Source organism: Hippoglossus hippoglossus, chromosome 23 (genome assembly GCF_009819705.1).
Source record: "Hippoglossus hippoglossus isolate fHipHip1 chromosome 23, fHipHip1.pri, whole genome shotgun sequence".
Classification (NCBI taxonomy): domain Eukaryota; kingdom Metazoa; phylum Chordata; class Actinopteri; order Pleuronectiformes; family Pleuronectidae; genus Hippoglossus; species Hippoglossus hippoglossus.
The window spans coordinates 883406-909180 of NC_047173.1; the positions used below are offsets into that span (position 1 = coordinate 883406).

Here is a 25775-nt window from a genome sequence, read left to right on the forward strand (position 1 = left end):
ATCTCTACAGTTTTACAACATTCCTTTTTGATTCTCTCTCTCTCTCTCTCCGTCATTCTTCAGGTATCTCTGGACTGCAGGATCCGGATCTGACACTACATAGCAATTATTATTATTGTTAACTAGTACTGCTCTCATTAATAACAGCATTACATCTATAAAAATCACTGTTATTTTATTATAACAACCAGTCTGACAAAGCTACTGTTCCTACTCAGGAAGTTGGCCGCCCACATCGAGTCTCTTCCAGTTAATGAGGGAGTTTTTTCTCCCCACAGTCGCAAAAGTGTTTAATCATTGTGGGAACTGTTGGGTTCTCAAGTGCTTTGAGATAATGTATGTTATGATTTGGTGTTACACAAATAAAAATGAGCTGAATTGAATTGAAAAGTCACAAGGGAAAATTTAAGAAATGCAGGTATTGGGTTTTTATGTACTGTCATTAATTTGGTAAATGGATTCACATTTACATAATCGACCACTCAGGGCTGGACATGCATATCTCATTCACACACATTCACACACTGATGACTCAGCATCAGGTGAAGTTAGAGGTTCAGTGCCTTAATCAGACCCTTGACATACTCGGCCGGAGATTTAGATTTTCGTCAGTGATTAACGTCTCCTGTCTTTTCTTGTTTAAGCTCACAGCTATAGAAAATGTGTGGCGGACCAGGCCTTGATTTGGTATCTAACATTTGATACAAATCACCCTCATCTGTTATACAAGTCACACATTCATTTGTAGTAGTGAGTGACATCAGCAATGCAGTGTTGCAGCAGCACAGGGGAGTTATGATCTGATAAATAGTTGAATTGACGAGCTCATTGATAGAATGGAGTACTGGCAATAAGACTAACCAGGAAGTTATCAGGTGAACAGGGTGCAGTCTAACCTATTCACCTTGTTGGAACATGTGCAGTTCTAAGGCTAGGCACACTCCCCCCTCACAGAAGACCTGGATGAATGGGAATACGTCACTGCTCTGCCTCCCTGTAGGTTGTGAGGCCAAAGTTTGAACCTTTGCTCCCCTGGAGCCTGTGTAAGGCAGTTAGGTGTGGATGGTGCCAGATGTGTGTTTGAGGAGAGTTTATTCTGTGTGGGAGTCCAGGCAGGTGTTTAGCAGCTGAAACCTACAGAGCCAAAGAGCCAAGTTTATGCAAGTGAACTGAAGGCGGAATGAATTGACCTCTAAATTAATCTTGTGTTGCAGAAAGACACTTTGCACCTTTTAAAAACTATTCAGTTTATTAAAATCGTGAATGTTGGATGGCAGTGAACTGTACTGTAAAGCGCTTTGAGTGGTCATCAAGACTAGAAAAGAGCTTTGCAAAAATACAGACCCAATACAGACCATCTCTAGCACTGCAAAATGAAGTGCCATCAATGGTTGAATTTGTCTATAATTAAGTAAGGTCTCGCCTTCGATTTGGCGCTATACAAATAAAATTTAACATTCTTAATCTATAAATATTAACAAAGTGCTTCACAAATGAAAAACACAAGTAAAAATACATAAAAGTAACATAAAAACTAATTAAACACAGTCAAAAAATAACAAATAAAAGGATACAAACACTAAAGGTGTGACAGAAAATTAAGCATGAGCCCTCATTACAAAGTAGCAATTAGGTGAAATCAGGGAATGTGGCATGATAATTTAAGTACGTTTGAAGCTTTGATTTAAAGGAAGCTATACACCTGCTGCTGTAGGGTGTTCCAGAGCCTCAGAACTCGTATTTCAGAAGCTCTGTCCCACTAGTCTTCAGCTAAACATCTAGATCAGTTAAAACGCCCCTTGCAGAGGATCTCAAAGTGTGAGCAGTGACATATGGGGATAAAAGATTTGCATTATACTGAGGAGTCGGACCACTGAGTGCCTTGTAAGTAGTCTTCCAACCTACTGTCCGAAGACGGTGTACAGATTTTCTAGTCAGGCATGTTGCAGTAATTCAGGTGTGCTGAATGTTTGCTTCAGTGTCTTTAAATTTAACAATGTTCTGGGAATGTTCCTTAAACACGTTTGCTTCCTACACTCTGTTGGCTACTTGCGGCCCTGACACTTGTATAAATTCCCATGTGGGTTTTTTGTTCGTAATAAATTTGATTTTGTTTTTTTCTGAAAGAGGTTGAACAATATGTCAACCTAAATTCAAATCATCCAACAAAAAGGCTGCTAAAACAGTGAATATCTTATATATCTTGTATATCTTTTTCACTGTACATATTCTCACACTGCAAATATTTGTTCCTGTTTTAACACCGGATATATAAGTTTAATTCACTATATATTTCCTATATTTTACTACTTTTACTCTTTCTGCTGTAATACTGCAAATTCCCCCGCTTTGGGACTAATACAGGATTATCTTATCTTATATTGTACAACACCCCTGGCTTGTAGGTTCCTGTATGTTATTGTATGTAACCCCATGTACACGCTTTTTTTGTTCTGTTCCTCTTTTAAAATAAAAAAAAATTAAATAACATAAATTCCCACGTGTGACCGCGCGCCAAAGGAGAGGGGGGGCGACCACCGCGTGAGCGCGCACGCACAGTGTGGAGCGCTGGGTGAGCGGCACGTTACGTGTCCTGTCGCTGACAGACTGTGTGTGTCGAGCCCAGACCGCTGCCCTGCCTCTGACTCTTGGAGGCAGGTGTGTGTGTGTGACACTGTGTGTGACAGAGTGTGTGAGATTCCCTGCAGCGTCCGGACAGGTTTTTTTAATCCGTAATTGTTTTTTATACACAAACACCGCCATCATGTTGTGGACAGCGAGTCAAGCCTTACGGAGGTTCTCCACGTCGTCGGTGAGTACCGCTGCATGTGTCGCCCTTTCTGCAGCACTGTTGTGTTGCATTGACACAAATACCGGTGGTGACACGGGCACTGGGGCGCGGTGCGGGTCCCCGAGGCTCACTCCAGCTCCTGGTCTCCATGAGTCTGCAGGGAGTGTAACGTGATGGAGTCCCGTGTGAGTGCCAGGGTGCCACGTTAGCCCCCCTCTGCCTGCTCTGTACTGTACAAGCGGAGGGAGGAGTTGCATCAGCAAAGCAGCTCCGCGCCGTGGACAGTCGGCGGCTTATCCTCCCACAGGACCGCAGACACACACGGCAGCAGCAGCAGCCGTCCCCGGCGTCGGGAGACAGGGCTCCTGCAGGAGGCAGCTGCTGTGGATGCATGTCTTTGAATGCATCGCGGGGCACGTTGCAAAACGGTTGCAGAGTAGACCGGAGACGTTCGCCTCGTGCGCCTTGACAGCACCATTCATCTGCGGGACCTGAAACCCGACACCTGCTTCATTCACATGTGCTGCGGCACTCAAACGCATTTCAACCTGTCACTGCGGGTGAGCAGTGCCTCAGTCCTATCTCATAGGCTGGGAGGCAGGGCAGTTTTACTTCCAGAGCACGTCTAAGTTGCACAATGATCAAATGGAACTAGAATAAAAATACAATGATGGTACGATCTTGTCAAATAGCTTAGTTAAAGGCACTTGTAACTAAAGTTTCCAAACTGGTTTTAAAAACTGCAGTGGATGGAGCATTCCCCAGACCATCAGGCAGTTGGTTCCAGTGCTGTGCTTCATATATTGACTAAAAGCCGTTTCTCCATGTTTAGCTCATCCCCTGGGTACCACTAGCAGACCACTCCTTAGTAATCTCAGATGTTTCCCAGGGATAACCATACACCACTGGACTGACTTGTCTGTATTTGGTAGCAGTTCCATTCAGAGATTTAAAAATGAGCAGTAAAACCTATTTTTAGTTTTTATATATATATATATATATATATATATATATAGATAGATATAGATATAGTTTGTCAGCTGATCTGTCAGTTTAGTCTTTCTGAAAGCAGATGCCAACAGTTTGCTGTGTGGCTGGTGTTCCCTGCTTTTTAATCTTTGAAAATCACATGAAGGGTTAATAACTTTGAGTCTTGTACTGTTGGTCGGATTAAAAGAGATCTGAAGATGTTACAATGGGAGACAATTTGTGGTGAAATAGTTTGCTGCTATTTAGGCAGTTCCCAGTACACCAATTGTCTGAGAAGGGGAACAGGGACCGACAGGGAGTTCTCCACTGACCAGGAGTGGTCAGTTAGTGCAGGTCTGAGACTGGGAAATGCTGGTGGGTATAGGCCAGGGGATGTACCATCACAGATTGCCTCCACCACCCGAAGAGCAGACCTGGTACTTTTTAAAAACTGACAGTATTCAGTCCAAGAGTTCGTTTTGAGGTGCCTTTGATAACGGTCCTCAGCTGCTCCTCCAGCACGCTGTCTAGCGAGGCACCAGGACTACTAAACCCCTGTTTAAGGGTCCAGTCTCATCGTGGCCGCGCAAGGCATTTCAAAGGCCCCACAGAATTTAACGCAGTCAATTATCTTTCGTATAATGTTCCTGTCTTTATCCATCTTTTCATTGTGTTTCCTCACCCCAATCCTTCGTCCAAGTGCGTAGCGATGTCAACTCTGATTAGCATGGCTAGCTTGACCGAATTTTCCATGTGTGCCCACGTACATTCATGCTTCCAAATCTTTTCAGATAAATGTTTGATGTTTTTTTTACTCCTGTAGCAGTCCATGTCGGATCAGTTCCCACCGTTTTAAAAAGTAAGCATGGGAAGCTAAATATAGCGTTTACACGACTGCACCCAGCTAGCCAAGCATATCTGGTGTACCGATTACGGGAGAAGAATGAACACTTCACTTTTTTCGCTGGCCTGTTTTTGGATTTTTATGTTGTGATGATTTGGCCCATGCTCTTTCATTTGTAGTTTCCCCGCTAAAGTTCTCCTCTCAGTTTGGGAGCAGCTTGGATCCTTGGTCTTGGTCTCTGGTATGCGGCGGAACAAGGCTGGAAAGCAGTAGTCTGCCCAGTGGAGGTTGGCTGCAGGGGTTTTATTGCAACATTCACCATCAGGTTGCTCAAAGAGCTAGGAAACCATGGACAAGGTCTGCGCCAGACTATTAATGAAACATCACAGACTGCAAAACGCTGCAGACAATCACTCTGGATCAGGAGGAAAGACCCCAACTGGGCCCCAAATGTTAGGGACACACACCCAGGTCTGATTGGCTGTGGTGGGCCTTGTGATCAAAAGGCTGAAACATGCGATGACACTAGGTCCACAACTGATGATATGTCTCCTGGTGGTTGCTAGCATCTGCTGGTGATCCCTGGAGATTGGCAACTTCTTATTAAGCTAGTATGGAAGACCTACAATTGTGTCCTATGTTCTTAAAAATGGAGGTTAGGACAGTAAGTTTTCCAACATCTGTTTGAAGCTGGAAAAGAGAGAATATTTGAAGTCAATTCACACTGTTGTGTCTATAAGTGCCTCAGAACATTTGAAGTAGTGTGCCTTTTGCTTTATGTAATGAATGCACCTATTTCTCTTCATGTCATTTTCTTGAGTCTATTTTAGTGAGATTGTTGATTCGTAAATTTGATTTTTTTTTATTACATGGCCTGTTTTGGATTGTATTCACAGAAAACCACTAAGGATGAGAGCTTTTCCTGATGAAATAGAGTTCTGTGTATAGAAGGACCCCATGTGAAGAAGCCCCAGTGCAGATGAGTAGGAACTAAGGTGTTGTTTTCTCTTGTTACAGCATTATTACCAGAATAAGCTCAAACTAGCTATAATTGGCCAGAGCCTGTTCGGCCAGGAGGTGTACAGCAACCTGAGGAAGCAGGGTCACAGAGTGGTGGGTGTCTTCACTGTGCCTGACAAGGATGGCAAGGCTGATCCCTTAGGTGAGTAAACTCTCATTACCTCTGTGATTACCTGTTAGTGCTTTGGTTGTCTCCCTGTTCTGTGCATCACTAGACTGCATGCACTTTTACTGTCTTCCTGCTCCTTTATTTCGCTTTTTTTTTGCTGATCGGTTATCTGGTCTCTGTTTGTTGGCATCTCACAGCCAGAATAAACCACTGTCTGAGTTCATACATGAAACTGATTCTTTAAATCCCTAAAGCCCTCTGATTAACTAACTAGGCAACAAAAGATGTTAGAGAAACAGTGTTTGGAGTAACATTATTTCCAAATGAGTCAGATCATAGACTGTCTCTTATAAGAACCTTTGGTAAAAATTGGTATTTTATTCCAGACAAAATGTGTCCAAATACACTGTACTATTACAGTGTATTTGGTACCAAACAAGCTTTAAATGTGGGGACAGATTTGTTGTCTTACAGTTGATCATGTCGCTTCTGATCAAAATTAAACTTGGTATTCTCCAAACTGCTCACATCAAATCAATGAATTAAGCTCACAGTCTTTCTATTTTTGAACCATGACCCTGAAGGTCCTATTTGGAACAAGATGTTCCTTTAAAAAAAGCTTGTGTGGGTTGAACTAGTCGACAGCTCAGTTATTCCAATTTTCAGATGCAGACTACTAATGTTTAATCAAACTTTGCAAGTTGGTGTTCTTTGTTGTGGAGGCTCTGTATATTTCCTGAAAATGTACATCAGAACATGTAGTTGAGATGTGCTTCAGTATTGTCCATATAGAACTTTAAAACAAAAGAACAAAACGTGGTATACGAATCAAATCTATCAATCAATCAAATTGTATTTGTATAGCCCGTTTCTAAAACCTAGAAACCTCAGAGAGAGCCAAATGTGAGGGGTCTGTCTCCCAGGACGTACAGAAGTGCAATAGTCAACAAAACAATAATATTTACAACATTAATGAGAAAAGACAATGTCCAACATGAGACATGTATCAATGTTTTAAGTATTTATATAAGAGAAAATGTCTGAGTGATGAAGGGAGCAGCAAAGAGAGTTGTAAAGATAGAGGTTTTGCCAATAATGGTAGTATATGTGAGTGGGGACATCTTATATCTAAGCAATCTAGTTGTAATCATCCACTATCAGCTGCCACCACGATCCCGATCCACATGCAGACATATAATCGTTCTTTGTTTTTCTTGTAATTAACAATTAAATACATGAATGACTTATTCTAAATATAAATCAAATAGATACTCTTTAAATTGGCTTTAATATCCATATTAATACTCACTGAATATGAATACTCAATACTTTCGCCTAAATCCTATTTGCTGGTCTGCTTATAAATTTGTATTGGTTTTTGTCGTCTTCACTGACTTCACTGATGATGTTGTCAGTTTTGCATTTGTTAAAAAAATTATTGGAATTGCCGAATTAAAATGAACATTTATTTAATGCTGATGTCAATTTACTTGAGCACAAACATATTTTGAAAAAGAAAATGTTAATTCTTTCTTTGATTAAGTAGTCTCTTTTACAAGCATATATATGTTACAGATTTCTTTTTAGATATGGGCCCAATTAGTCAGTTGACCAATGAATTAGTCTTTCACTAGTTTTGTACAAAAGCTGTCAGACGTGATGGACCTTGATGATCCTCTATCCTCTATCCTCATGCGGTTTCATCACAGGCCTGTGCTGAGGTAGATATGTGTTGACTTGACAGGCCTTTATTGTGTGTCAGCTGTGGGAAAGTGGATTCATTGTGCAGGGAGAGGCCCCATGTGGCCTGGAGACACAGCTCTGAAGTGCAAAGTTGGGACTGCACACATTGGTATGATGCAATCTTTGCAGGAAGCATCAGCAGCAGCTTTCAGTCTCCTGAGTGTGCAGCCAGCAATCATATTTCTCCTTTCCTTCCAGTCTTCAACATTTCTCTGATGGGTCCACTTGATTTTAGATTATTATAGATAGATTTTTTGCATTTTAGTACTTTAACAACCAGGGGAGAGGGTAAATACAAGACTCTGTAATGTGAGAGTGCAGAGGGCTCTAGTTTTTTTTCTCTAGCATGATGGTATGTGCAGTATATTCTCATTCAGTGAAGATGGATTGTAGATTTAAGTACACACTGCACTTACGTAGTTTACCAAATATCTGCTAACTAAAAAAAAGAAAAAGTGAAGGCTATTGAAATGTTGTTGGTGTGGAAACAGAATGTAGCAGGACTTGTCAGTCAAGTGTTAGATAAATATCAAAAACATCAGAGAAGTGTCTCATCCCCGGATCTGAAGTACCCTTTTTAACTGCACTCAGGGTTACCATGGTGATTTTAAGGGGTTATACTGAATTAGACATTTCACTAAACACGACATCTCCCCAAACATGATGACACTGCACTAAGTACGATGACATTTCACTAAACACGACATTTCATTTGTTGTTTGTCATTGGACAGAAACTTAGTCAGTTGAGAGTTTATTCAGTGCATGTGTTAAGGTGGGTTGGTGCTGGATTGGATCAGCCGGAGGGGGACGCTTTAAACTCTAAGATGCTGTGATACTTTGTCGGTCAGGTAACTGACAATGATGTGGGCATGTGTTGAAGTTAACAGCTACACAGGCGTCACTAGGTATGTTAACTGGCCAATCATTAACACAGTTGCCTGTCCAGCACATACTTCTCTATCCAAGAACGCAGCTCTGATAAGAGAGCACTTCTGATTGATTTCATTTAATTTCAAATCTCTCCCTCCTCCCTGTTTTTGTCAGACCTTAACTGTTCACATCAAAACATGATTATATATTCTTAAAAAAACCTGTCAGCATTAAGGTCAAATATGGTTGGTAATGATTTTAGTTTAAGACTTAATATCCCTGTGATAGAGGAAGGGAATGAAGTGAGAGGTCATCACCCTGCAGCCTTCTTTATAAAATAGAAACTCTCCTTGTCTCTGATAGCGGTGGCGGCAGAAAAAGACGGGACGCCGGTGTTCAAGTTCCCACGGTGGCGAGTCAAGGGGAAACCCATCCCAGAGGTGGTGGAGGCCTACAAGGCGGTGGGCGCCGAGCTCAACGTCATGCCCTTCTGCTCCCAATTTATTCCCATGAACATCATCGACAATCCCAAGCACGGCTCCATCATCTACCACCCCTCCATCCTGCCCCTGCACAGAGGAGCCTCGGCCATCAACTGGTGAGAGAAAGGGGAAGTGGCAGCTAGGGATGGGATCACTTTACGGCCATGCTATTCTAGCATTAAACTGTTAACCTGCAACTTCTCTGCTGTCATTACTGTTTAAAAGGTACATCTTGGGTTTTGTGTGTTGATGAGGTTGGGAGAAGAGGGGAAGATGTGGAGATGACAGATAAACTGTCTTTGATGCTAGAGTGATGTCAGATGAGAGCTTCTGACATCTCACATTACATTGGGCAGGTCCTGATGAAGGAAACATTAATATAGACACAGTAATAACACAAATAAATGAAGAAATGTAGAAAATACAACAACAAATACACATGAATACTTCAATCGCTGTTTTGATCACCAAACTGTAGTTCATTTATGTATCCATGGGTCATTTATTTATGTCTTTATTTAAAATTTTAGCTGTTTCAGTCCTCCTCTGTTTAAGACAGGAGAAAAACAATAAAGAAAACAATGACATGGAAATTTTATATTAAAATGTGACTAAAATAAAACACAGACAATAAGAAAAAAGCCATGAAACACTGCAAGTAAAAGGTTGATCAAACCGGTTGCCTCTAACTCTGGGTTTTGGCTGCCACAGTCTGGCTTGGTCTGGTCTGACCCGTAATCTGTGGTGGATAACGTGGGCTCATGTCAGTAAACCTTAGATCAATATTACTCAGTTTGTCAGTGGCATTAGGTAGTAAATGTGATTCTTCTTCACGGCAATTCATCATTTGCCATTATTGTGTAACTGTCGAATGTGGCTGCTGTTACGTTTATCCTGTTTTTTGTCCTTTTGTCAATGGCATCTACTAAAGATAAACGTCATTTGTATAGTTTACGGCCCTGTTTGCCAGGTCAGAGCAGAGGAGGAGGGTTCGCTGCAGTCTGTCTGGCAGGAGGTTTAAACCAACTCTGTTTGACCTCCTTGTTAAGTCGGTTTTCTTATCAGCCCCTGGTGCTTGCGTCTGTTCTCCACCCTTAATATCTCTCTGAAAAAAACAGCTTCCATTTGTTGGCGGCTGTGAAAACACAGCTTTAACTGTTTTTTTTCCTTTAAAGGATGTGAAGCCCTGCCACCTCTCTAGAAGTTACTCCCAGAGTAAACCAGGCTGTTAGGACATTAGTGTAAGAGACTAAAAAATACAACATTGCCTGAAGGAATAGTTCCTATTTACCTTATTATTTTTGTCCTTCCCAGAGTTGGATGAGAAATTAAGAACACACCCTGTTAAACTGGTGAGAGAAGGCAGTTATCTCAGCATTGATTATAGGAAGAACCAGTTAGTTTAGCTCTGAGAAAGTCTTAATGCCAAACTGAACAAATGGTCTAACAGCTTCAATTCTTGTGGACAGAAGTGAGAGTAATATCGACCCACTTGTCTAACTCTCCAACTCTTCTTTTAGATGCAATATGTTCTTTTAAGTTGTGGGATGTTCCTACAACATCTGCTGAGATCAATTTGACTTGTAACATGGAAATAGTGACGATACCCACAACTGTAGTTGGACCAATGTGAACTTTCTCTTGCTAATCACAATGTAACAATGGAGATATCTTCAAACAATATTGGGACCATCTACAATATGATTTCAGTTAAATGTATATTTCCTACAATGGCTGGCCATGGGCTTTCACATAATTATGTGAAATTATCCAGTTACCTAATGAGCACCTATGGTAGGCAGCTTGTTTTTCTCACAGTCTATCAACAGGTTGATTTTCACCTCTTATCGCTTCCGTATCTGCTTCTGCTCCATTTGGTCAGGTTTATGGCCAACTCTACATCCCTGTCTGCTCTAAAAATAGTATGTTATGGCTGAGTGTGTGTGTGTGTGTGTCTGTCACCAGGACCCTGATCCAAGGCGATAAGAAAGCTGGTTTCACTGTGTTCTGGGCCGACGATGGATTGGACACTGGACCTATCCTGCTGCAGAAGGAGTGTGCAGTCGAGCCCAATGACACCGTGGACACACTATACAACCGTTTCCTCTACCCAGATGGCATCAAGGCAATGGTAACCACCTGGAATTTGATATTGGGTCAACATGTCCTTTGTATTATCTAAGAATTGTAATCAGGAGTTATATTAATGAAGAACAACTGTACTTCAAATCCATAAATCCATTAATCATCCGTGACCTGTTAAGACAAGTTATTAGTCCATATTCCTGACCATAATGGCCAGTTCCCAGACTCGGCCTATTCTGCTAAAATCCAAGTCATATATTTTCACAAAGTCCACAGTTTGTGCTTCACAACCAGCTGTTGCACCGCTGACAGAGATGCCATTCTCTGCTCTAGGTGGAGTCCGTTCAGCTCATCGCTGATGGAAAGGCCACTCGAGTTCCCCAGACAGAGGAAGGAGCCAGCTACGAAGGCATTCAGAAGAAGTCCAATTCCAAGGTGAGAGGTCTCATTCTACTGTATCATGATAGGAATATGTTGTGGATCCTTGTATAAGCCTCTCATAGGCTCCAGGCTAATTTGACTGTTTGCTCACAAGACAATCTGCAAGACAATTATTGCTGTATATATGCCAATTAAGTCTATTTTCTATGTTCTTTTTGTTACACTTTTTCACTGAAAGAAAAAGTCTGACAGAGATGAAATTGTAATGATAGATGTACTATCATAGTTGTAATAATAATATATAATAATAGTAATAATTCATAATAATGTCAGCAGTTGATCTTCCTTGGTTCTTCATCTGCACATCTCCAGATGGTTGTTTCAAACAGTGTTCAGTTTATCATGGGTTTATAATGGGAGTTCCCCCGGCTGCCTCGGCCGACAGCAGGACTCACCTGATCCAGCCCTAACTTTAAGCTTTATCAAAAAGGAATGTTTTAAGTTTAACCTGTTGGCCTCCCTAACCCAGAGTGGGAGCTGGTTCCACAGGAGAGGAGCCTGGTAGCTGAAGGCTCTACCTCCCATTCTACTCTTATAGACTCTAGGAACCAAGTGAGCCTGTATTGAGTTAGCAGAGTGACAGTATGGTACTGTGAGCTGAACAATGGACTGAATGTAAGGAGGATTTTTAATTCTACCAACACAAAGAACACAGAAACATCCCAGCAGAGAGAGTCTTTCTATACTGTACATACTAGAAGACAGCTGTTTGCTTTTATGTTAACTAGTGCAGCACAGATTCTAAAGATGGCGGTTTAGAAGGGCCTGTTTGCTTGGCTGGCCTGTGGTAATGCTGCAGAGCTACTTCAAAATTAGTCTTAGTCATTAGCGAGTCCTCCTCAAACAGTTCTACAATATACTGTTACTTTTCATTGATTGTATGCTGGACATTGTGTGCAGAGCTTTCTATAAACAGGGTGAAGTTGGAAAACGTTGTGTTCATCCTAACTGGTATATGTGCAATGACTGTTTCATAATCATGAACAGTAATAAAGTAAATTTAGTTAAACTTTATGAAAAAAATTGTGTTCAAGTTGGACTTTAACAAGATTAATGTTGTGCTTTTACTTTGAAGACAAATTGCCAAAAAAAAGCAAATGATTCTATGAATGTTGTTGCCATGCAAGGAGATCAGCACCAGGGAGACACGTGAAGTCTGTGTCAGTTTGATATGGTGAAATGAAAATAATCAAATTATCAGAATGACCTGGCGGCAACTTTCTTAAGCAGTTTAATCCAGTTGTTGACCACTGCTGTAGTTAACCCAAGTATGTGGAGGAGGACATGTTCAACTTGGTGATATTGAATTTTGAACATGCGTCGTATCCAAATCGTACCAAATTTGACACTGCACTTGCCGGGGCCACTAAGAATACACATGTCAAGTGCGAAACTGATAAGATGAAGGAGTTAGTGATATATGTGTTCCACATACAGACAGACTAACAGTTTATGGAATTAGTAGGTAGAATTATAAAACCTACAAATAATGATTTGTGATTTAATGTCTATTAACTCAGTAACTATGTTATACTGGAGATTGATTCTCAGTCTGTAGTGTTCATTTCACCAGTGTCAGTAACAGCATTTGCCTTCATCTTGTCCCCCCTGATGTATTACTGTAAATCTCATGTCTTTTCAAATTTTTTCAAATTTTCATATTTATTTCTTAAATAAGTGAAAAAAATAAACAGCTGCCCAGGAGCACACCACTTTCATTCAGTCAGCAGCATGGGGATTATCTGTTAGCTCAACATGTTGCCCAGAGCCAAATATGTATCAAGTGAGCAAGTGACGGGCGTTAATCTTACAAGTAGAGTGATTGCGGTGGTGCTGATTTCAGCTGCTCTCAGGTTTGTCACTGGCTGTGTGTCTCAATGTTCTATTTTTACTCCACGTGTTACTCAGCTCGTGGCAGCCAGCTGTTGGGCTTCCCTCTCATTCCCAGAAATTAAGTTGAACTGGTCTGAACATGTTAACATGTTGACTCTGTCTTCTTCTTGTCTCACAGGTCAATCTGGCCCAGCCAGCTGAGGCCATCCACAACTGGATCCGCGGACATGACAAAGTCCCTGGTGCCTGGACTCTCATTGGTGGTCAGGTGTGTTTCCTGGAACTCACAAGCAAAGAAAAAAGGACACTTAAGTGTCTATTGCAAAGTTGAACTGACAGATTTACAGCTGACATTCAGCTCCTGGAACTACAGTACTCACTTTGCTCAAATTGTTCACAGTTTTGGCATTAAATTGTTCTGGCTTCTTAAATTTGTGTTGCTGATTCTCTGTCTGTTATCAATAAATAATTTTCTACTGTCATTTATAAATAAAGTATCCATTATTTTCCATAGAAGTGATATTTTAAGATCTTAAAACGGAGCATAGAACATCTTATAAGTCTCTTAAGAAGTAAATCTAAGATAAAAGCTAGTTTGGCATTCATTGACTGCACAATAATAAAAGTAAAGAAGTCTCAATGCATCCATATAAAATATCTGACTGTGTTCTTCCTCAGTCTGTGACCCTGTATGGCTCGTCTATGTTAGGGGGGGCGGTACCAGCTGGTCAGCCCCTGGAGATCGATGGAGCATCTCAGCCTGGCCTGGTCACCAAGAACGGGCTTGTCCTACATGGAACTGATGGGAAAGCTGTGAGTATTTTTGCCGTTTCTCACTGTCTCCTCTTGTCTTGTTGCTGCACTATATCAACTCTGTGTTTGGACCTCAGCTCCTGGTAAGGAGCCTGCAGTTTGAAGATGGGAAGATGATCCACGCATCCAAATACTTCTCTTCTGGAGACAGTGCCAGTGTGGAGCTGACTGATGATGAGAGGAAGATGGCAGAGGAGATCAAGGCAAGTAAACCATGAGAATCTCTAACCTAGAGTTGGACTTTGACTGTAACATCTCTCTGTTTTAGTAACTAAAGCAGGTTTGGATACTGTGTAAAATGTATCTTTTAAACCACAGAACATCTGGAAGGGTATCCTCAGCAACGTCTCAGCCATCGAGGACACCACAGACTTCTTCAAGTGTGGAGCTGCCTCCATGGATGTGGTCAGGTGAGGGAGGCAGACAGTACAGTGATTGGACATAAATAATTGACCTGTTCATTTTAGAACAGATGACAACAAATCCCTACATTGCACATAAAATGAAGTCATATATTTTAATGCAAGTCTAAAGTTTCTATTTTCAAGTGTCAAGTGAACTGAAGTCTCACTTGAGGCTTCAAGTCGCAAGATTATCTCCTCCAACACATCAGAGACTGCACTGACCTGTCTCTCTTTTTAACCCCAAGTGTCTGAGTTCCTTTAAAAGCGCTACACAAATATAATGTATTATTATTATTATTATTATTATTATATATTATTTTATAAACAGTGTATCTATCTAACATTTTTATGACCATTTTTGTATTTTTGTGATCTGTATTCTTCTGTATCCCCTATCACCATGCTGTCTAAATTAGAGTAATCCTTGACATTTTGATTTGTTTTGCTTGAAGTTATTGGAGCTACAAGGCAGCCATTTCCCACTGTATGTCACCAGAAATGATGGTTCAGTACATTCAGTACCATAGATATCTGACTTTTGAAATCCAACCAAAAGCCCATGACATTAGAGTGGAACCACAAAACCTGTATAATATCCTTGATATAATAATTATAATCATATTTTAACGTTTATTACTTATATTAAAATCTTGAATAATATTTGTCCATGAAAACACTGCAACATGTAGGTGTGTGGCAGCCACACAGCAGTATCTGAGAGACCGTTGAGCTGACAACACACAACAAAATCATTCTAGTATTAACTAGGATCAGCGCCTTATGGTTGTGTCCATCACATATCGACCAAATTATAGTCAGTTGATCCTTGAGTCCAAGTGACTATTTGTGCCAAATGTTTCAACTTCTTATAAGGTCCCCGTTTCTCTTGACTGATACTGAGTAGTTGAAACTTTATTGAATTAACCAAACAGCTGAGGTTGCCAGGAGCTTAGAAAAAAGTAGCTTGCGTGTTGACAATCAACCCCTGAAAACAAGGGATATTTGGGCTGAAATATGGAATTATAAACCTTAAAAGCCCTGTAATCCTAGAGGACTAACTGTGTTGCTTTAAGCCTTTGGTGAAGTGTTGGTGTGTTTCTGTCCAGGCTGGTGGAGGAGGTGAAGCAGAAATGTTCTGGTGTGCAGCTGCAGAACGAGGATGTGTACATGGCCTCTACCTTCAAGGACTTCATCCAGATGTTCGTCCGCAAGCTGAGAGGAGAGGACCAGGAGGAAGAACTGATTATCGACTATGTGAGTCTGAGCCCCACTTGTTGTTGTGGCAGTATTCCCTTCACATCCCACACTCCCTCTCAGTCACTCATAATAATAATAAGAAGAAGAAGAACTAAGTCTGAGTTGATAAGGTAGGTGACACCTCTGTCCCCTGGCGGCTGTTGTTCAGGAAATAGAGTGGGTTGTAATTTGATTCTAAAATCTCCTTGGGCAAGATACTAAACCCTGCATTGCTGTGCCGACGTGTATGAATGGTGTGATCAAAGAAATCGCTGGGTATGGAAGTGAATGGGTGAATGCGACTTGTGCATTAAAGTGCTTTGATAATACTGGAAAACATGTTCCTGTTGAGGACCTCAGACTTAGATGTGAGTTGATAAGAGGAAAGTAATTCAGAAAGTGTGGGGCCACGAAGTGCTTTAAAAGTCATAGATCCTATCATGGATTCTGTGACAAACTGGTTGCCAATGTAGAGACAATAAGAGGAAAGTCACACGATCTCCTTTTATAGGAGTCTAGCTGCTTGCAGTTCGAACTAATTGAGGTATAGTTTCCTGGAAATGCCAGTTATATTACAGTTATCTAAACAAGAAATGAAAGCATTTATGATGGCTTAAATAATGGAAGCAGGATTAGACTGGACTAAAGTACTGACTTGAATCTTAAAATGGAGATTTGAATCAAATAATACACCAGATTCCTGACAGAAGACTTGGTGTTGATTCTAGATGATTTTAATTCTATATGCACATTGTCAGGATCTGATAAGTATCTCACTTTTATCTGGATTTAACTGAAGGAAGTTAGCAGACGTACAAGCTTGTGGGGTTTTATTGGGACATTTATTTCTGTATTATCAGCATCAGAATTGTAGTTAAGGCCACACCTATGAATTATCTCACCTGGTAGGAGCATATATAAAGGAAAGAAGAATTGGTCCCACATTGTAGCCCTGTTGAACCCCAAAATGTTCAAGGGAGGGTATGAAGTGTGCTCACCAAGAGTAACAAAACATTTGTTGTTAGACAATTAGGAGAAGGGCCAATAATAGATAACAATAATAGAGAGATCATCTACATTGTAAGTGACACATATTCTATTCGTATTCTGCATTGTACCCAGGAAACCAAAGACGTGAACAACATGACAGTGAAAATGCCGCACCAGTGCTTTATCAACGGCAAGTTTGAAGATGCAGAAAACGGGAAGTCCTACAATACCATCAATCCTACGGACGGATCTGTGAGTGAGCTCAGTTAAAACATGCATACACACATCAAGATGCTTCTGATGAACAGTCTGATGCACATAGGGACTATATGTGACCATCATGTCCTTCACCCAGGTGATCTGTAAAGTGTCTTATGCCTCAGTGGGGGATGTGGACCGGGCAGTGCTGGCAGCGAAAGAAGCGTTTGATAACGGACCTTGGGGCAGGATGAACCCTAGAGATAGAGGAAGTCTGCTATTCAAGTAAGTAGCTCCACCTAGAGGACAGCAGTAAGACTTAGACTCTCAAGAACTTCATGCCATCATTTATTTAAAAAAGGATTGAAACGGTTTTGTGGTGCATTATTAGGTCACAAATTAATTTTACATGTGGAAAATACAATATTACATGTGTAATGGAGGTTTTCAAATGAGGGGAGTAAGATAAATGGTGAATGGTCTGTATTCATATAGTGTGTTTCTAGTCTTGATGACCACTCAAAGCGCTTTACAGTACAGTTTATTGCCATTCACACACAAATTCATACATCTATGGGCAGTACTTTTCTATGGGGTTCAGTATCTTGTCCAAGATACTGGCCGAGGAAAAATGTATAGCTTCATGGCAGTAGCTACTGTAGTTTGGCTGCTGATGGAGGCACTTAGGGAACTTTAGCTACTTCTTCTCTGAAATATAACAGCGTCAGATATAAATGCACAGAAATTTAAAACAAATTTAAACTCAAAGCTTCCTGCTTCCAGCTTGGCGCCACTTTTCACCAAGTGTAAAATCTGGTGGGATCCTCATGTTTTTAAGTTTCCTTCAGTATCCCAGTGACCTGGCGTTAATTACCTGTACATCCAACCCAGCAAACAGCAGCTGATAACAGATGATTAACCTACTCAAGTTGCAGCTCACAGTGTAACATTACAACCTGTGGCCTCTGACCTCCTCCCTCAAGGCTTGCAGACTTGATGGAGGAACACCAGGAGGAGCTGGCCACCATCGAGTCCATCGACTCAGGGGCTGTGTACACACTGGCCCTCAAGACCCATGTCGGCATGTCCATCCAGACCTTCCGCTACTTTGCCGGCTGGTGTGACAAGATCCAGGTAGGTTAACGTTCAACAGATTTTCCGCGTTTGCACAATTTGAAGGTATTACAATCCTCAATGATGAGACAAAGAGACTCTTGTTCGTTTCAGGGCAAGACGATCCCCATCAACCAGGCCAGGCCCAACCGCAATCTGACCTTCACCAGGAAAGAACCTCTTGGGTAAACCCACCTATCTATAAATCGGTATTCATTTATTTATATGCAGGAAGTTATACTGAAAGCAGAACTGTCTGTGTTTCTTCTGTGACAGTGTGTGTGCCATTATCATCCCATGGAACTACCCTCTGATGATGTTGGCGTGGAAGAGTGCAGCCTGCCTCGCAGCTGGAAACACACTCGTGCTTAAACCAGCACAGGTGAGTACACCATATAAACACACAACATAAATACCCCCCCCCCCACACATATAAAACACAGTTCAGAATCCATATATGCATATAGATGGAAAAGTGTCACTGTGGAAATGATACATTTAGTGAATGTCACACACGACCTGCCTCCTCAACTTATGTCTAGTTTAATTCCGAGGGTTCTTATATCTTCTATTATTTTCAGGTCACTCCACTGACAGCACTGAAGTTTGCTGAGCTGTCAGTGAAAGCTGGAATTCCTAAAGGAGTCATCAACATTTTGCCAGGCTCAGGTAGCACAAATGCATTACCATTCGTTTTGTTGTCCTTGATGTCATTAGGTCAAAGAAACATCAGAGAGACCATAAGATGTTAAGTAAATGTGACTGATCCCACTGTAGATGAGTGGTTTCCAGCATTGATGCTTGTTCTTAGAAAAGAAGGAAAGTCTACATACAGGGTAGACGTCTGTAATGACTGCTGTCAGTAAAGAAAAGATTTCCCTTCATCTTCATCAGTCAGTTGGGCACAAAGATGTAAAAAAGTCACTGTGTTGACCTTTATGTCTGGAATGGAATAATCTTCTCTTATGTAGCATTCTAAATGCACAATTTGAAGAATAATAAGTTCCATGTGCAGATCAAACCAACAGTGAACGTCTCAGTAACATGTACTGTGTGTGTGTATCCACAGCCTCGTGTATCTGACTCCTCTGAGACAAAGAGCTCCATTGTTTCCACACAACTGTTAAAAACACATCAGGGACTTTCACTGTTGCACTGGGTGACATGTTCCTTCATCACCATGAACACGCACACACTCAGTCTCGCTCCCCCATAGACTACAACACCAAATATGGATAAATTTGCCGCTGAAAATAGTCCCCCATTAAACCCACGATTCTCTCCAGTTCCTAAAGCTGCTTTCAGACATGCACTGAACTCCAGATAATCTTCTGACATTCTCCAAAGGGGCTGTATGTGAGAATGCAAATGTCCAAGTAAGAGGCTCTGGACTTCCTCTGGATTTTCTTCTATCAGTGCCCTAGTAGAAAACGGAGAATGTCCGAATGAACCCATGTAAGAAAACAGCAGGAGATCCTCCTCAGAATTTGGGCATGTTGGGCATGTTAATCTCGTTCCTAACACGAGACAGAGGCAAAGATGAAATAAATAAAAAGAATACAAATATCTCGGGATGAAAAAAAAGGACCGTACATGTAGAAGGCACAGACGAAGATGTCAAGATAGCTTTTGGTAATAAGAGCCGACACTGGTGTCAATGTGCTGTAAACCAAAAAACACATGATCCCTGCAGCAGAATTAATACGTTACTTCCTGCCTCTGCAACCTGCACCACCCCTCACCTGAACACACTGGAGGTTTGTGTGTTCAAGTCTGAGCAGAGAATCTCCTGCTGTGTTGTTCAAGTGTGAAATGTACACTGGAAAAATTGTGGACCCAATTCTGTGGACATTCTCCAGAGTTCATGTGTAAAAATGGCGTAACAAAGAACAGTGGAAACATCTGAAGCCTTTTTTTTTTTTTTCTAAGAAAATATATGTTTATGAGGTTATTGTAAAGATTAACATCTTCTGTAGGAGACAGTGGGCTCAGAACTGAGAGTCTCTGACTGAGTCAGGAAGCAACGAGAGACAGTTTGGTTGATGTTTCCTTTCTGTGACATTTATATGTTGACTGTATAAACATACATCATAGGTTGGTAGAAACAGAAGAAGTGCTTTCATACTTCTGACCCATCTTCCTAATACACCCCTCCTAATCCCCTGCTTTCGTCCAGGTGGCATGGTGGGACAGCGTCTGTCCGATCACCCAGACATCCGCAAGCTGGGCTTCACCGGCTCCACACCTATTGGCAAACAGATCATGAAGAGGTACAACCTAACTAACTCAATGCTTTATGAGCTGAGGTGAGTGTTCCATGATTCTTCATGCTCTCTCTCTCTCTCTGTGATCTCTTGCTGCAGCTGTGCTCTCAGTAATCTGAAGAAGGTTTCACTGGAGCTGGGAGGGAAGTCGCCTCTCATCATCTTCAGTGACTGTGACATGGACAAGGCTGTTCGCATGGTGAGAGAGCTCTGCTGTCAAAGAGAAGTATCCATACTAACTTGCGCCTTTTGGTACTTAAGGCCACTTTACAGAGTTAAAAAAAAACAAGGACAGTAAGTAATAGTAGAAGTGCCTGCTGGGACAATAAATAAACCAGTGGTTTAAAGCCTTTTTAAACAGGTGGGTTTTGAGGAGTTTTTTAGAAATGTGCGCTTCAGAGATGGAAGTTACATTCTGCCTCTGTCTGCTGCTGCACCACCCCTCACCCGAATCCTGCAGTGGGTTTGTTTCTGTTGTGAACGCGTCTGAGCAGAGACTCTCCCACTATGTTGTTCATGTGTGAAAGGCCAACTGCGGAGAAAGTCTGGACCCAATTCTCCTCCGCAGGTCATGTCTGACAACGGCTTTAAGGGCAAATGTGAATACACAAAGTTTTCAATCTTGTTTTTAAAAACTGAAATGGATGGAGCTAAGATCCTAAGATCATCAGGCTGTTGGTTCCAGTCAGGGATCAAACACAGGTTTATCCTAAACAAGTGACACATCCACATCTAGTTACATGAATAGTGTGGAGCAAGTACCATGCAGTTAACTCTCTCTCTGTGTGTGTGTGTGTGTGTGTGTGTGTGTGTGTGTGTGTGTGTGTGTGTGTGTGTGTGTGTGTGTGTGTGTGTGTGTGTGTGTGTGTGTGTGTGTGTGTGTGTGTGTGTGTGTGTGTGTGTGTGTGTGTGTGTGTGGCTCCTCAGGGAATGAGCTCTGTGTATTTCAACAAAGGTGAGAACTGCATTGCCGCTGGACGTCTGTTTGTGGAGGAGTCCATACACGATGAGTACATCAGCCGAGTGGTGAGTGAGAAACCACCTCCTCTGGGAATAATGGAGCGCACACACACTCCAACACTTGCAGATTCATTTACCATGATACATAGTGTCAGTTTGAGCTGAAGAAACGATGCTAGTTGTTTCTCTTCCCCCGAAGGTGGAGGAGATCAAGAAGATGAAGATTGGAGACCCTCTGGATCGCTCTACGGACCACGGCCCACAGAATCACAAGGCCCACCTGGACAAGCTGCTGGAGTACTGCGACATTGGAGTGAAGGAGGGGGCCACGCTGGTGTACGGAGGCAGACAGGTGGACAGACCAGGTGGGACGAATACAGAGCCTCTGGGAGTCATTGGCTGTGTCCAAAATCACTCACTTATCACTATATGGTGGTGTCTGAATGTTTAGTGAAATGTTTTCATTCCCTATATACTGCACTCATTGTTTCCCTTAATGAATCATGGAAAATAGTGTACAACTGATGGTGACTAACCGAGCAATATATTACACATACATTACGCTCGTGGTGTAGAGACGAGAGGAGCAAGGGCAGCCGGCCCGACCTGTCGTACAAATATAAATACAAGCACACTGCACACTGAAGGCTGATTAACCCTAAATGACTCAGTATAGATAGACTAGCACACTCACTAGCCTAGCAACATAAAAACGCTACATATAACCTATAATGCAAGACTGAAAAATACCTTAACTGCACTGGTAGTCACTCCATTCAAAAATAATATATGTTGTTATTAATGAACATGTTATTGTTTAGTGCTGAAATATTAGACAATTTTTAAAAGCCAAATTTTAGAACGGCAGTATTCTCTAATATCTGGACCCACAGTTTCCTTTCTCTGAGTCTCAGCAGAGTTTTTCTGTTAGCTGCTGCGTCCCAGTCTTGAGATGTGAGAAACAGAGAAGCTACTCTGGCTCCTCTTCCGATCTTCAGTTAGCATCAGTTAATCATTTTTATAAATATTTTCCCCTCAGGTTTTTTCATGGAGCCCACATTGTTCACTGACGTGGAGGACCACATGTTCTTGGCCAAAGAGGAGTCCTTTGGCCCCGTCATGGTGGTGTCCAAATTCAAAGATGGGTAAGTCAAGAACAGAGCATCTTGCTGTGGTGCTGTTGTACAATTTCGCTCACCAACTGCATTCTCTGTCCTCTTCGTCCAAATCACAGCGACGTGGATGGCGTGCTGCAGAGAGCCAACGACACAGAGTATGGCCTGGCGTCCGGCGTGTTCACCCGCGATATCAACAAGGCCATGTACGTGAGCGAGCGGCTGGACGCTGGAACAGTATTCGTCAACACCTACAACAAGACCGATGTGGCTTCACCTTTTGGAGGCTTCAAGCAGTCCGGCTTCGGCAAAGACCTCGGTGAGACATGGGGGTCGGGTCGTCTGCTGGTTCTGCTGTCCACTGCTCTTTGAAACTATGTGAAGCCTGAGTCATTCAACTAGTAAACTCTGACTGATAAATGTTTGTGCTCTGTCTTGTCCACAGGAGAAGACGCTCTCTTGGAATACCTCAAGACCAAAGCAATAACTGTGGAGTATTAAGCTTCTCCCAGAGAACTCTGACTCGCCTCTGGGGAGGAAGGGACTCATCTGTCTGCTTCACTTAGACATCCAGCGTCATTCAGTATTGCTTGTGGACATTGTGTGTGTGTGTGTGAGGGTGTACTGTGCGAGTGAGAGGAGTGCATGGACAGTTTGGACAATGTGACTGTCTGTCCTCAGCTGTCTGTGTGAAATTCACATAATGGATGATGGACATGCCAGGATATATCCACATAAAAACCATAAAAGCCTGAGCTGGACGTCTCAGAGCTGAGGAGCCTCTGACTATACCGTCAACATTTAGTGTGTTTCACTTCAAAACACACTCGCACATTTCCACCTGAAATCTATTTTCAATCACTAGCTAGTTCTTTATAGAATTTGAAAAATCTCTTCTTTTACTCTTTGGAGTACTTTTGTAACTTCTTAGAAACAAACATGGATCATAGATAGACTGGTCTGACCATGAATGTCGTCATGCTCACACAGGACTTCAGTGGCAAGCTACATAACCATAGAAAATAAACCAAATAGGAACTCAGTGGTGAAGCTACCTTTCATAAAACTACCAGTGCTTTGGACAGAAAAGATTCTCCACGGTGGGAAAGCAAGGCTCAAGCTAAAGCTGAATCCATGATCCAACACTGTTGACTGTTAAAACAAATCATCTTGGCTCCTAGTTGACTTACTAGCTTGTTTGTTTTCAAAGCTTTGAACTCCATCATTAGTTCATTGTTAAATGTGACCAAACGTTTGTTAAAGAGCCAGTAAGTGGACTTTGAGCTAAGAGTAAATTCAAAACCAGGTTGAACAGCAGATTCTACACCTGTGACCACACATCAACCCTGACATGCTGGAGAACTTGTCACATTTTATGGTTCTGCTACTCTTACTGTATCTGTAACAGGACTCTTATCAGTTCTGTTTGTTTTTTAAGATATATTTGTAAAATTGATCTCCCCAACTTCCCGTATTTTTACCGTGGTAGTTTGACTGAAGCCCATAAATCACTAAATCTGGCCCACTCTGAACACTACTTTTAATCATTTACCCATGTTTGTATAAATTAGTCAACTGCATGTGTGACGTCCAGGCTGCTAGCATATATAACAGTCGAGCTATGAGTTTGGCAGAAAAAAAAATTTGCCCGTCCCTCTATCTCCCTCTGTGTGATGGACTATATATGGATATTTTCCGATTTTGTTATCGTCCTCACATGCAAAAGACTTGTTGCGCTTATAGCAACGAGCATCGACAACTCCAATGAAGTATAACCACGCTTTGTAAAGGTGCAATCTCTCCCTGTGTGTATGTTGCACAGTACTGCAGTGTATGGGAGACAGTGTACCCTCTGGATTGAGAGTAACACATCATCGAAAAATATCTTCTCACATAACACGTATAATTTATATGCAGCAATGACGAATAGGAAATGTGTTTTAATAAATTTTCCAGCTTATAAGCTGATAACATCGGAGCTAACTGGTCTTGTATAATTTAGCAGTGGGACCCGTTTAACACCTGGGTTCAGTTCTCTACTCTGCTTCACTGTAGTGAGGGTAGGAGTTTGCATGCTGAAGCTCAGCAAAACAGACATAGGGAAGGTTTTCAGGTCAGGTCTTTAAAGTGACCGTCAAATAACCATTTCCATAGTCAATATAATCAAACACTTACACAGTATGAATGATGTAAGGGATTTTTGGCATTGTGATATGACTCACTGAACAAAGTCTTAATGAGTTCAAACTGACTTCACAAGAGAACCACTTTTTTAGAGTGATTTGCTACCCTGTTGGTAGGTTTGACCACAGTTTAGTTTAACCTTTTAAGTGAGAACTTCTCCAAAGTTCTGTAATAAATAATCTTTATTTCTCATCTCAACTTTGGCCCAGGGGTATTTGGATCTGCAAACCTAATTTCCACATCATTAAAAAAATGCATATACAGACAAATCCGTATGGTGTTAAAACACTGAAATTGTCATTACATTAAGCTCTGGTCAGATGTTTTGCATTTAATCTCTGCCACTTGTTTACACCGTGTCCTTGCAGCTGTCTGTTTCCACATCCTTAACTTTACACATTCATTTCTTCCATTTGTCAAATTTGATGTTTTGTAAATATTTTTTTAACAAGCAAAAAGGAAAAAGAACTATCTATCTATATATTTTTGACATTGTATTTGTCAGACAGAGGAACACTATATGTTATAGCACTAAATTATATTCACTCAAGACCTAGATGTTTCTATGCATCACTAATTTGAAGTTTTCTATTTGTCACATTTTGTCCGTGAAGGCAGCAAGGGCAACAGGAGCAAGTGTTTTCTTTCTCACTCTTATCCCCAATAAATAGTCCACTTTCAGCCGGTGATGATACACAATGTTAAATAAAGGTAAATTTGAATTTTCTGTGTGATGCTGCTGTTACATGAAAAATATACTAACATTCTATATTGACACTGCTCTTTCCAGAACTGCTGTTCTTACTCAGTATTTGCTGTTATGAGAGATCCTTGTTTACAGTGTGTTGTGGGAAAACATGTACATTATGACAGAACTTGATATGCACATGTCAAAGGGAGCACCAGCTCCTATTGGAGCCAATTGACACAATTAAATTGATCTGTCTCATCTCAAGCTGTGGCTAGATATGTTCTCATATTCAAAGACAGTATACTGACTACTTTCTACTAACAGGGATAACTGCCATGACACTGAACAATCTAACAATGGAAAAAGGAGCAATGTAGTCATTCGCTAATTCTGACACAAAATATGTCAAGGTAGGGTTGTGTGGTTGTAATGCTCAGAGATTTTAAAGTATTTTAACACTATTAATAACATAAATCCAGCCATCGATACCAGAATTTGAGTGAATGTGCTTAGCCTACTTAGATCAGAGTTGATGAGCTGACCAACCCAGATGAGTAGGCGGTGAGTTGGTAACCTTGAATCTCCTGTAAGTGGGATTTCCTGGCCATAGAGGTTCTG

General features: G+C 41.4%; 1 protein-coding gene across 1 annotated transcript; it reads left to right on the forward strand.

The window, feature by feature from the left end:
* Nucleotides 1–2581: 2581 nt before the first annotated feature.
* Nucleotides 2582–24250, forward strand: aldh1l2 (aldehyde dehydrogenase 1 family, member L2). The gene is made up of 23 exons (XM_034578455.1): nucleotides 2582–2812; nucleotides 5622–5766; nucleotides 8712–8946; nucleotides 10796–10961; nucleotides 11249–11350; nucleotides 13368–13457; nucleotides 13868–14002; nucleotides 14080–14205; nucleotides 14321–14412; nucleotides 15513–15660; nucleotides 16765–16884; nucleotides 16988–17115; nucleotides 17814–17964; nucleotides 18058–18128; nucleotides 18220–18325; nucleotides 18525–18612; nucleotides 20120–20213; nucleotides 20307–20406; nucleotides 21135–21233; nucleotides 21367–21532; nucleotides 22207–22312; nucleotides 22402–22601; nucleotides 22728–24250. The coding sequence occupies exons 1-23, from the start codon at nucleotides 2765–2767 to the stop codon at nucleotides 22781–22783; spliced, it is 2772 nt and encodes a 923-aa protein (XP_034434346.1). The 5' UTR covers nucleotides 2582–2764; the 3' UTR covers nucleotides 22784–24250.
* The last annotated feature ends 1525 nt before the right edge of the window (nucleotides 24251–25775 follow it).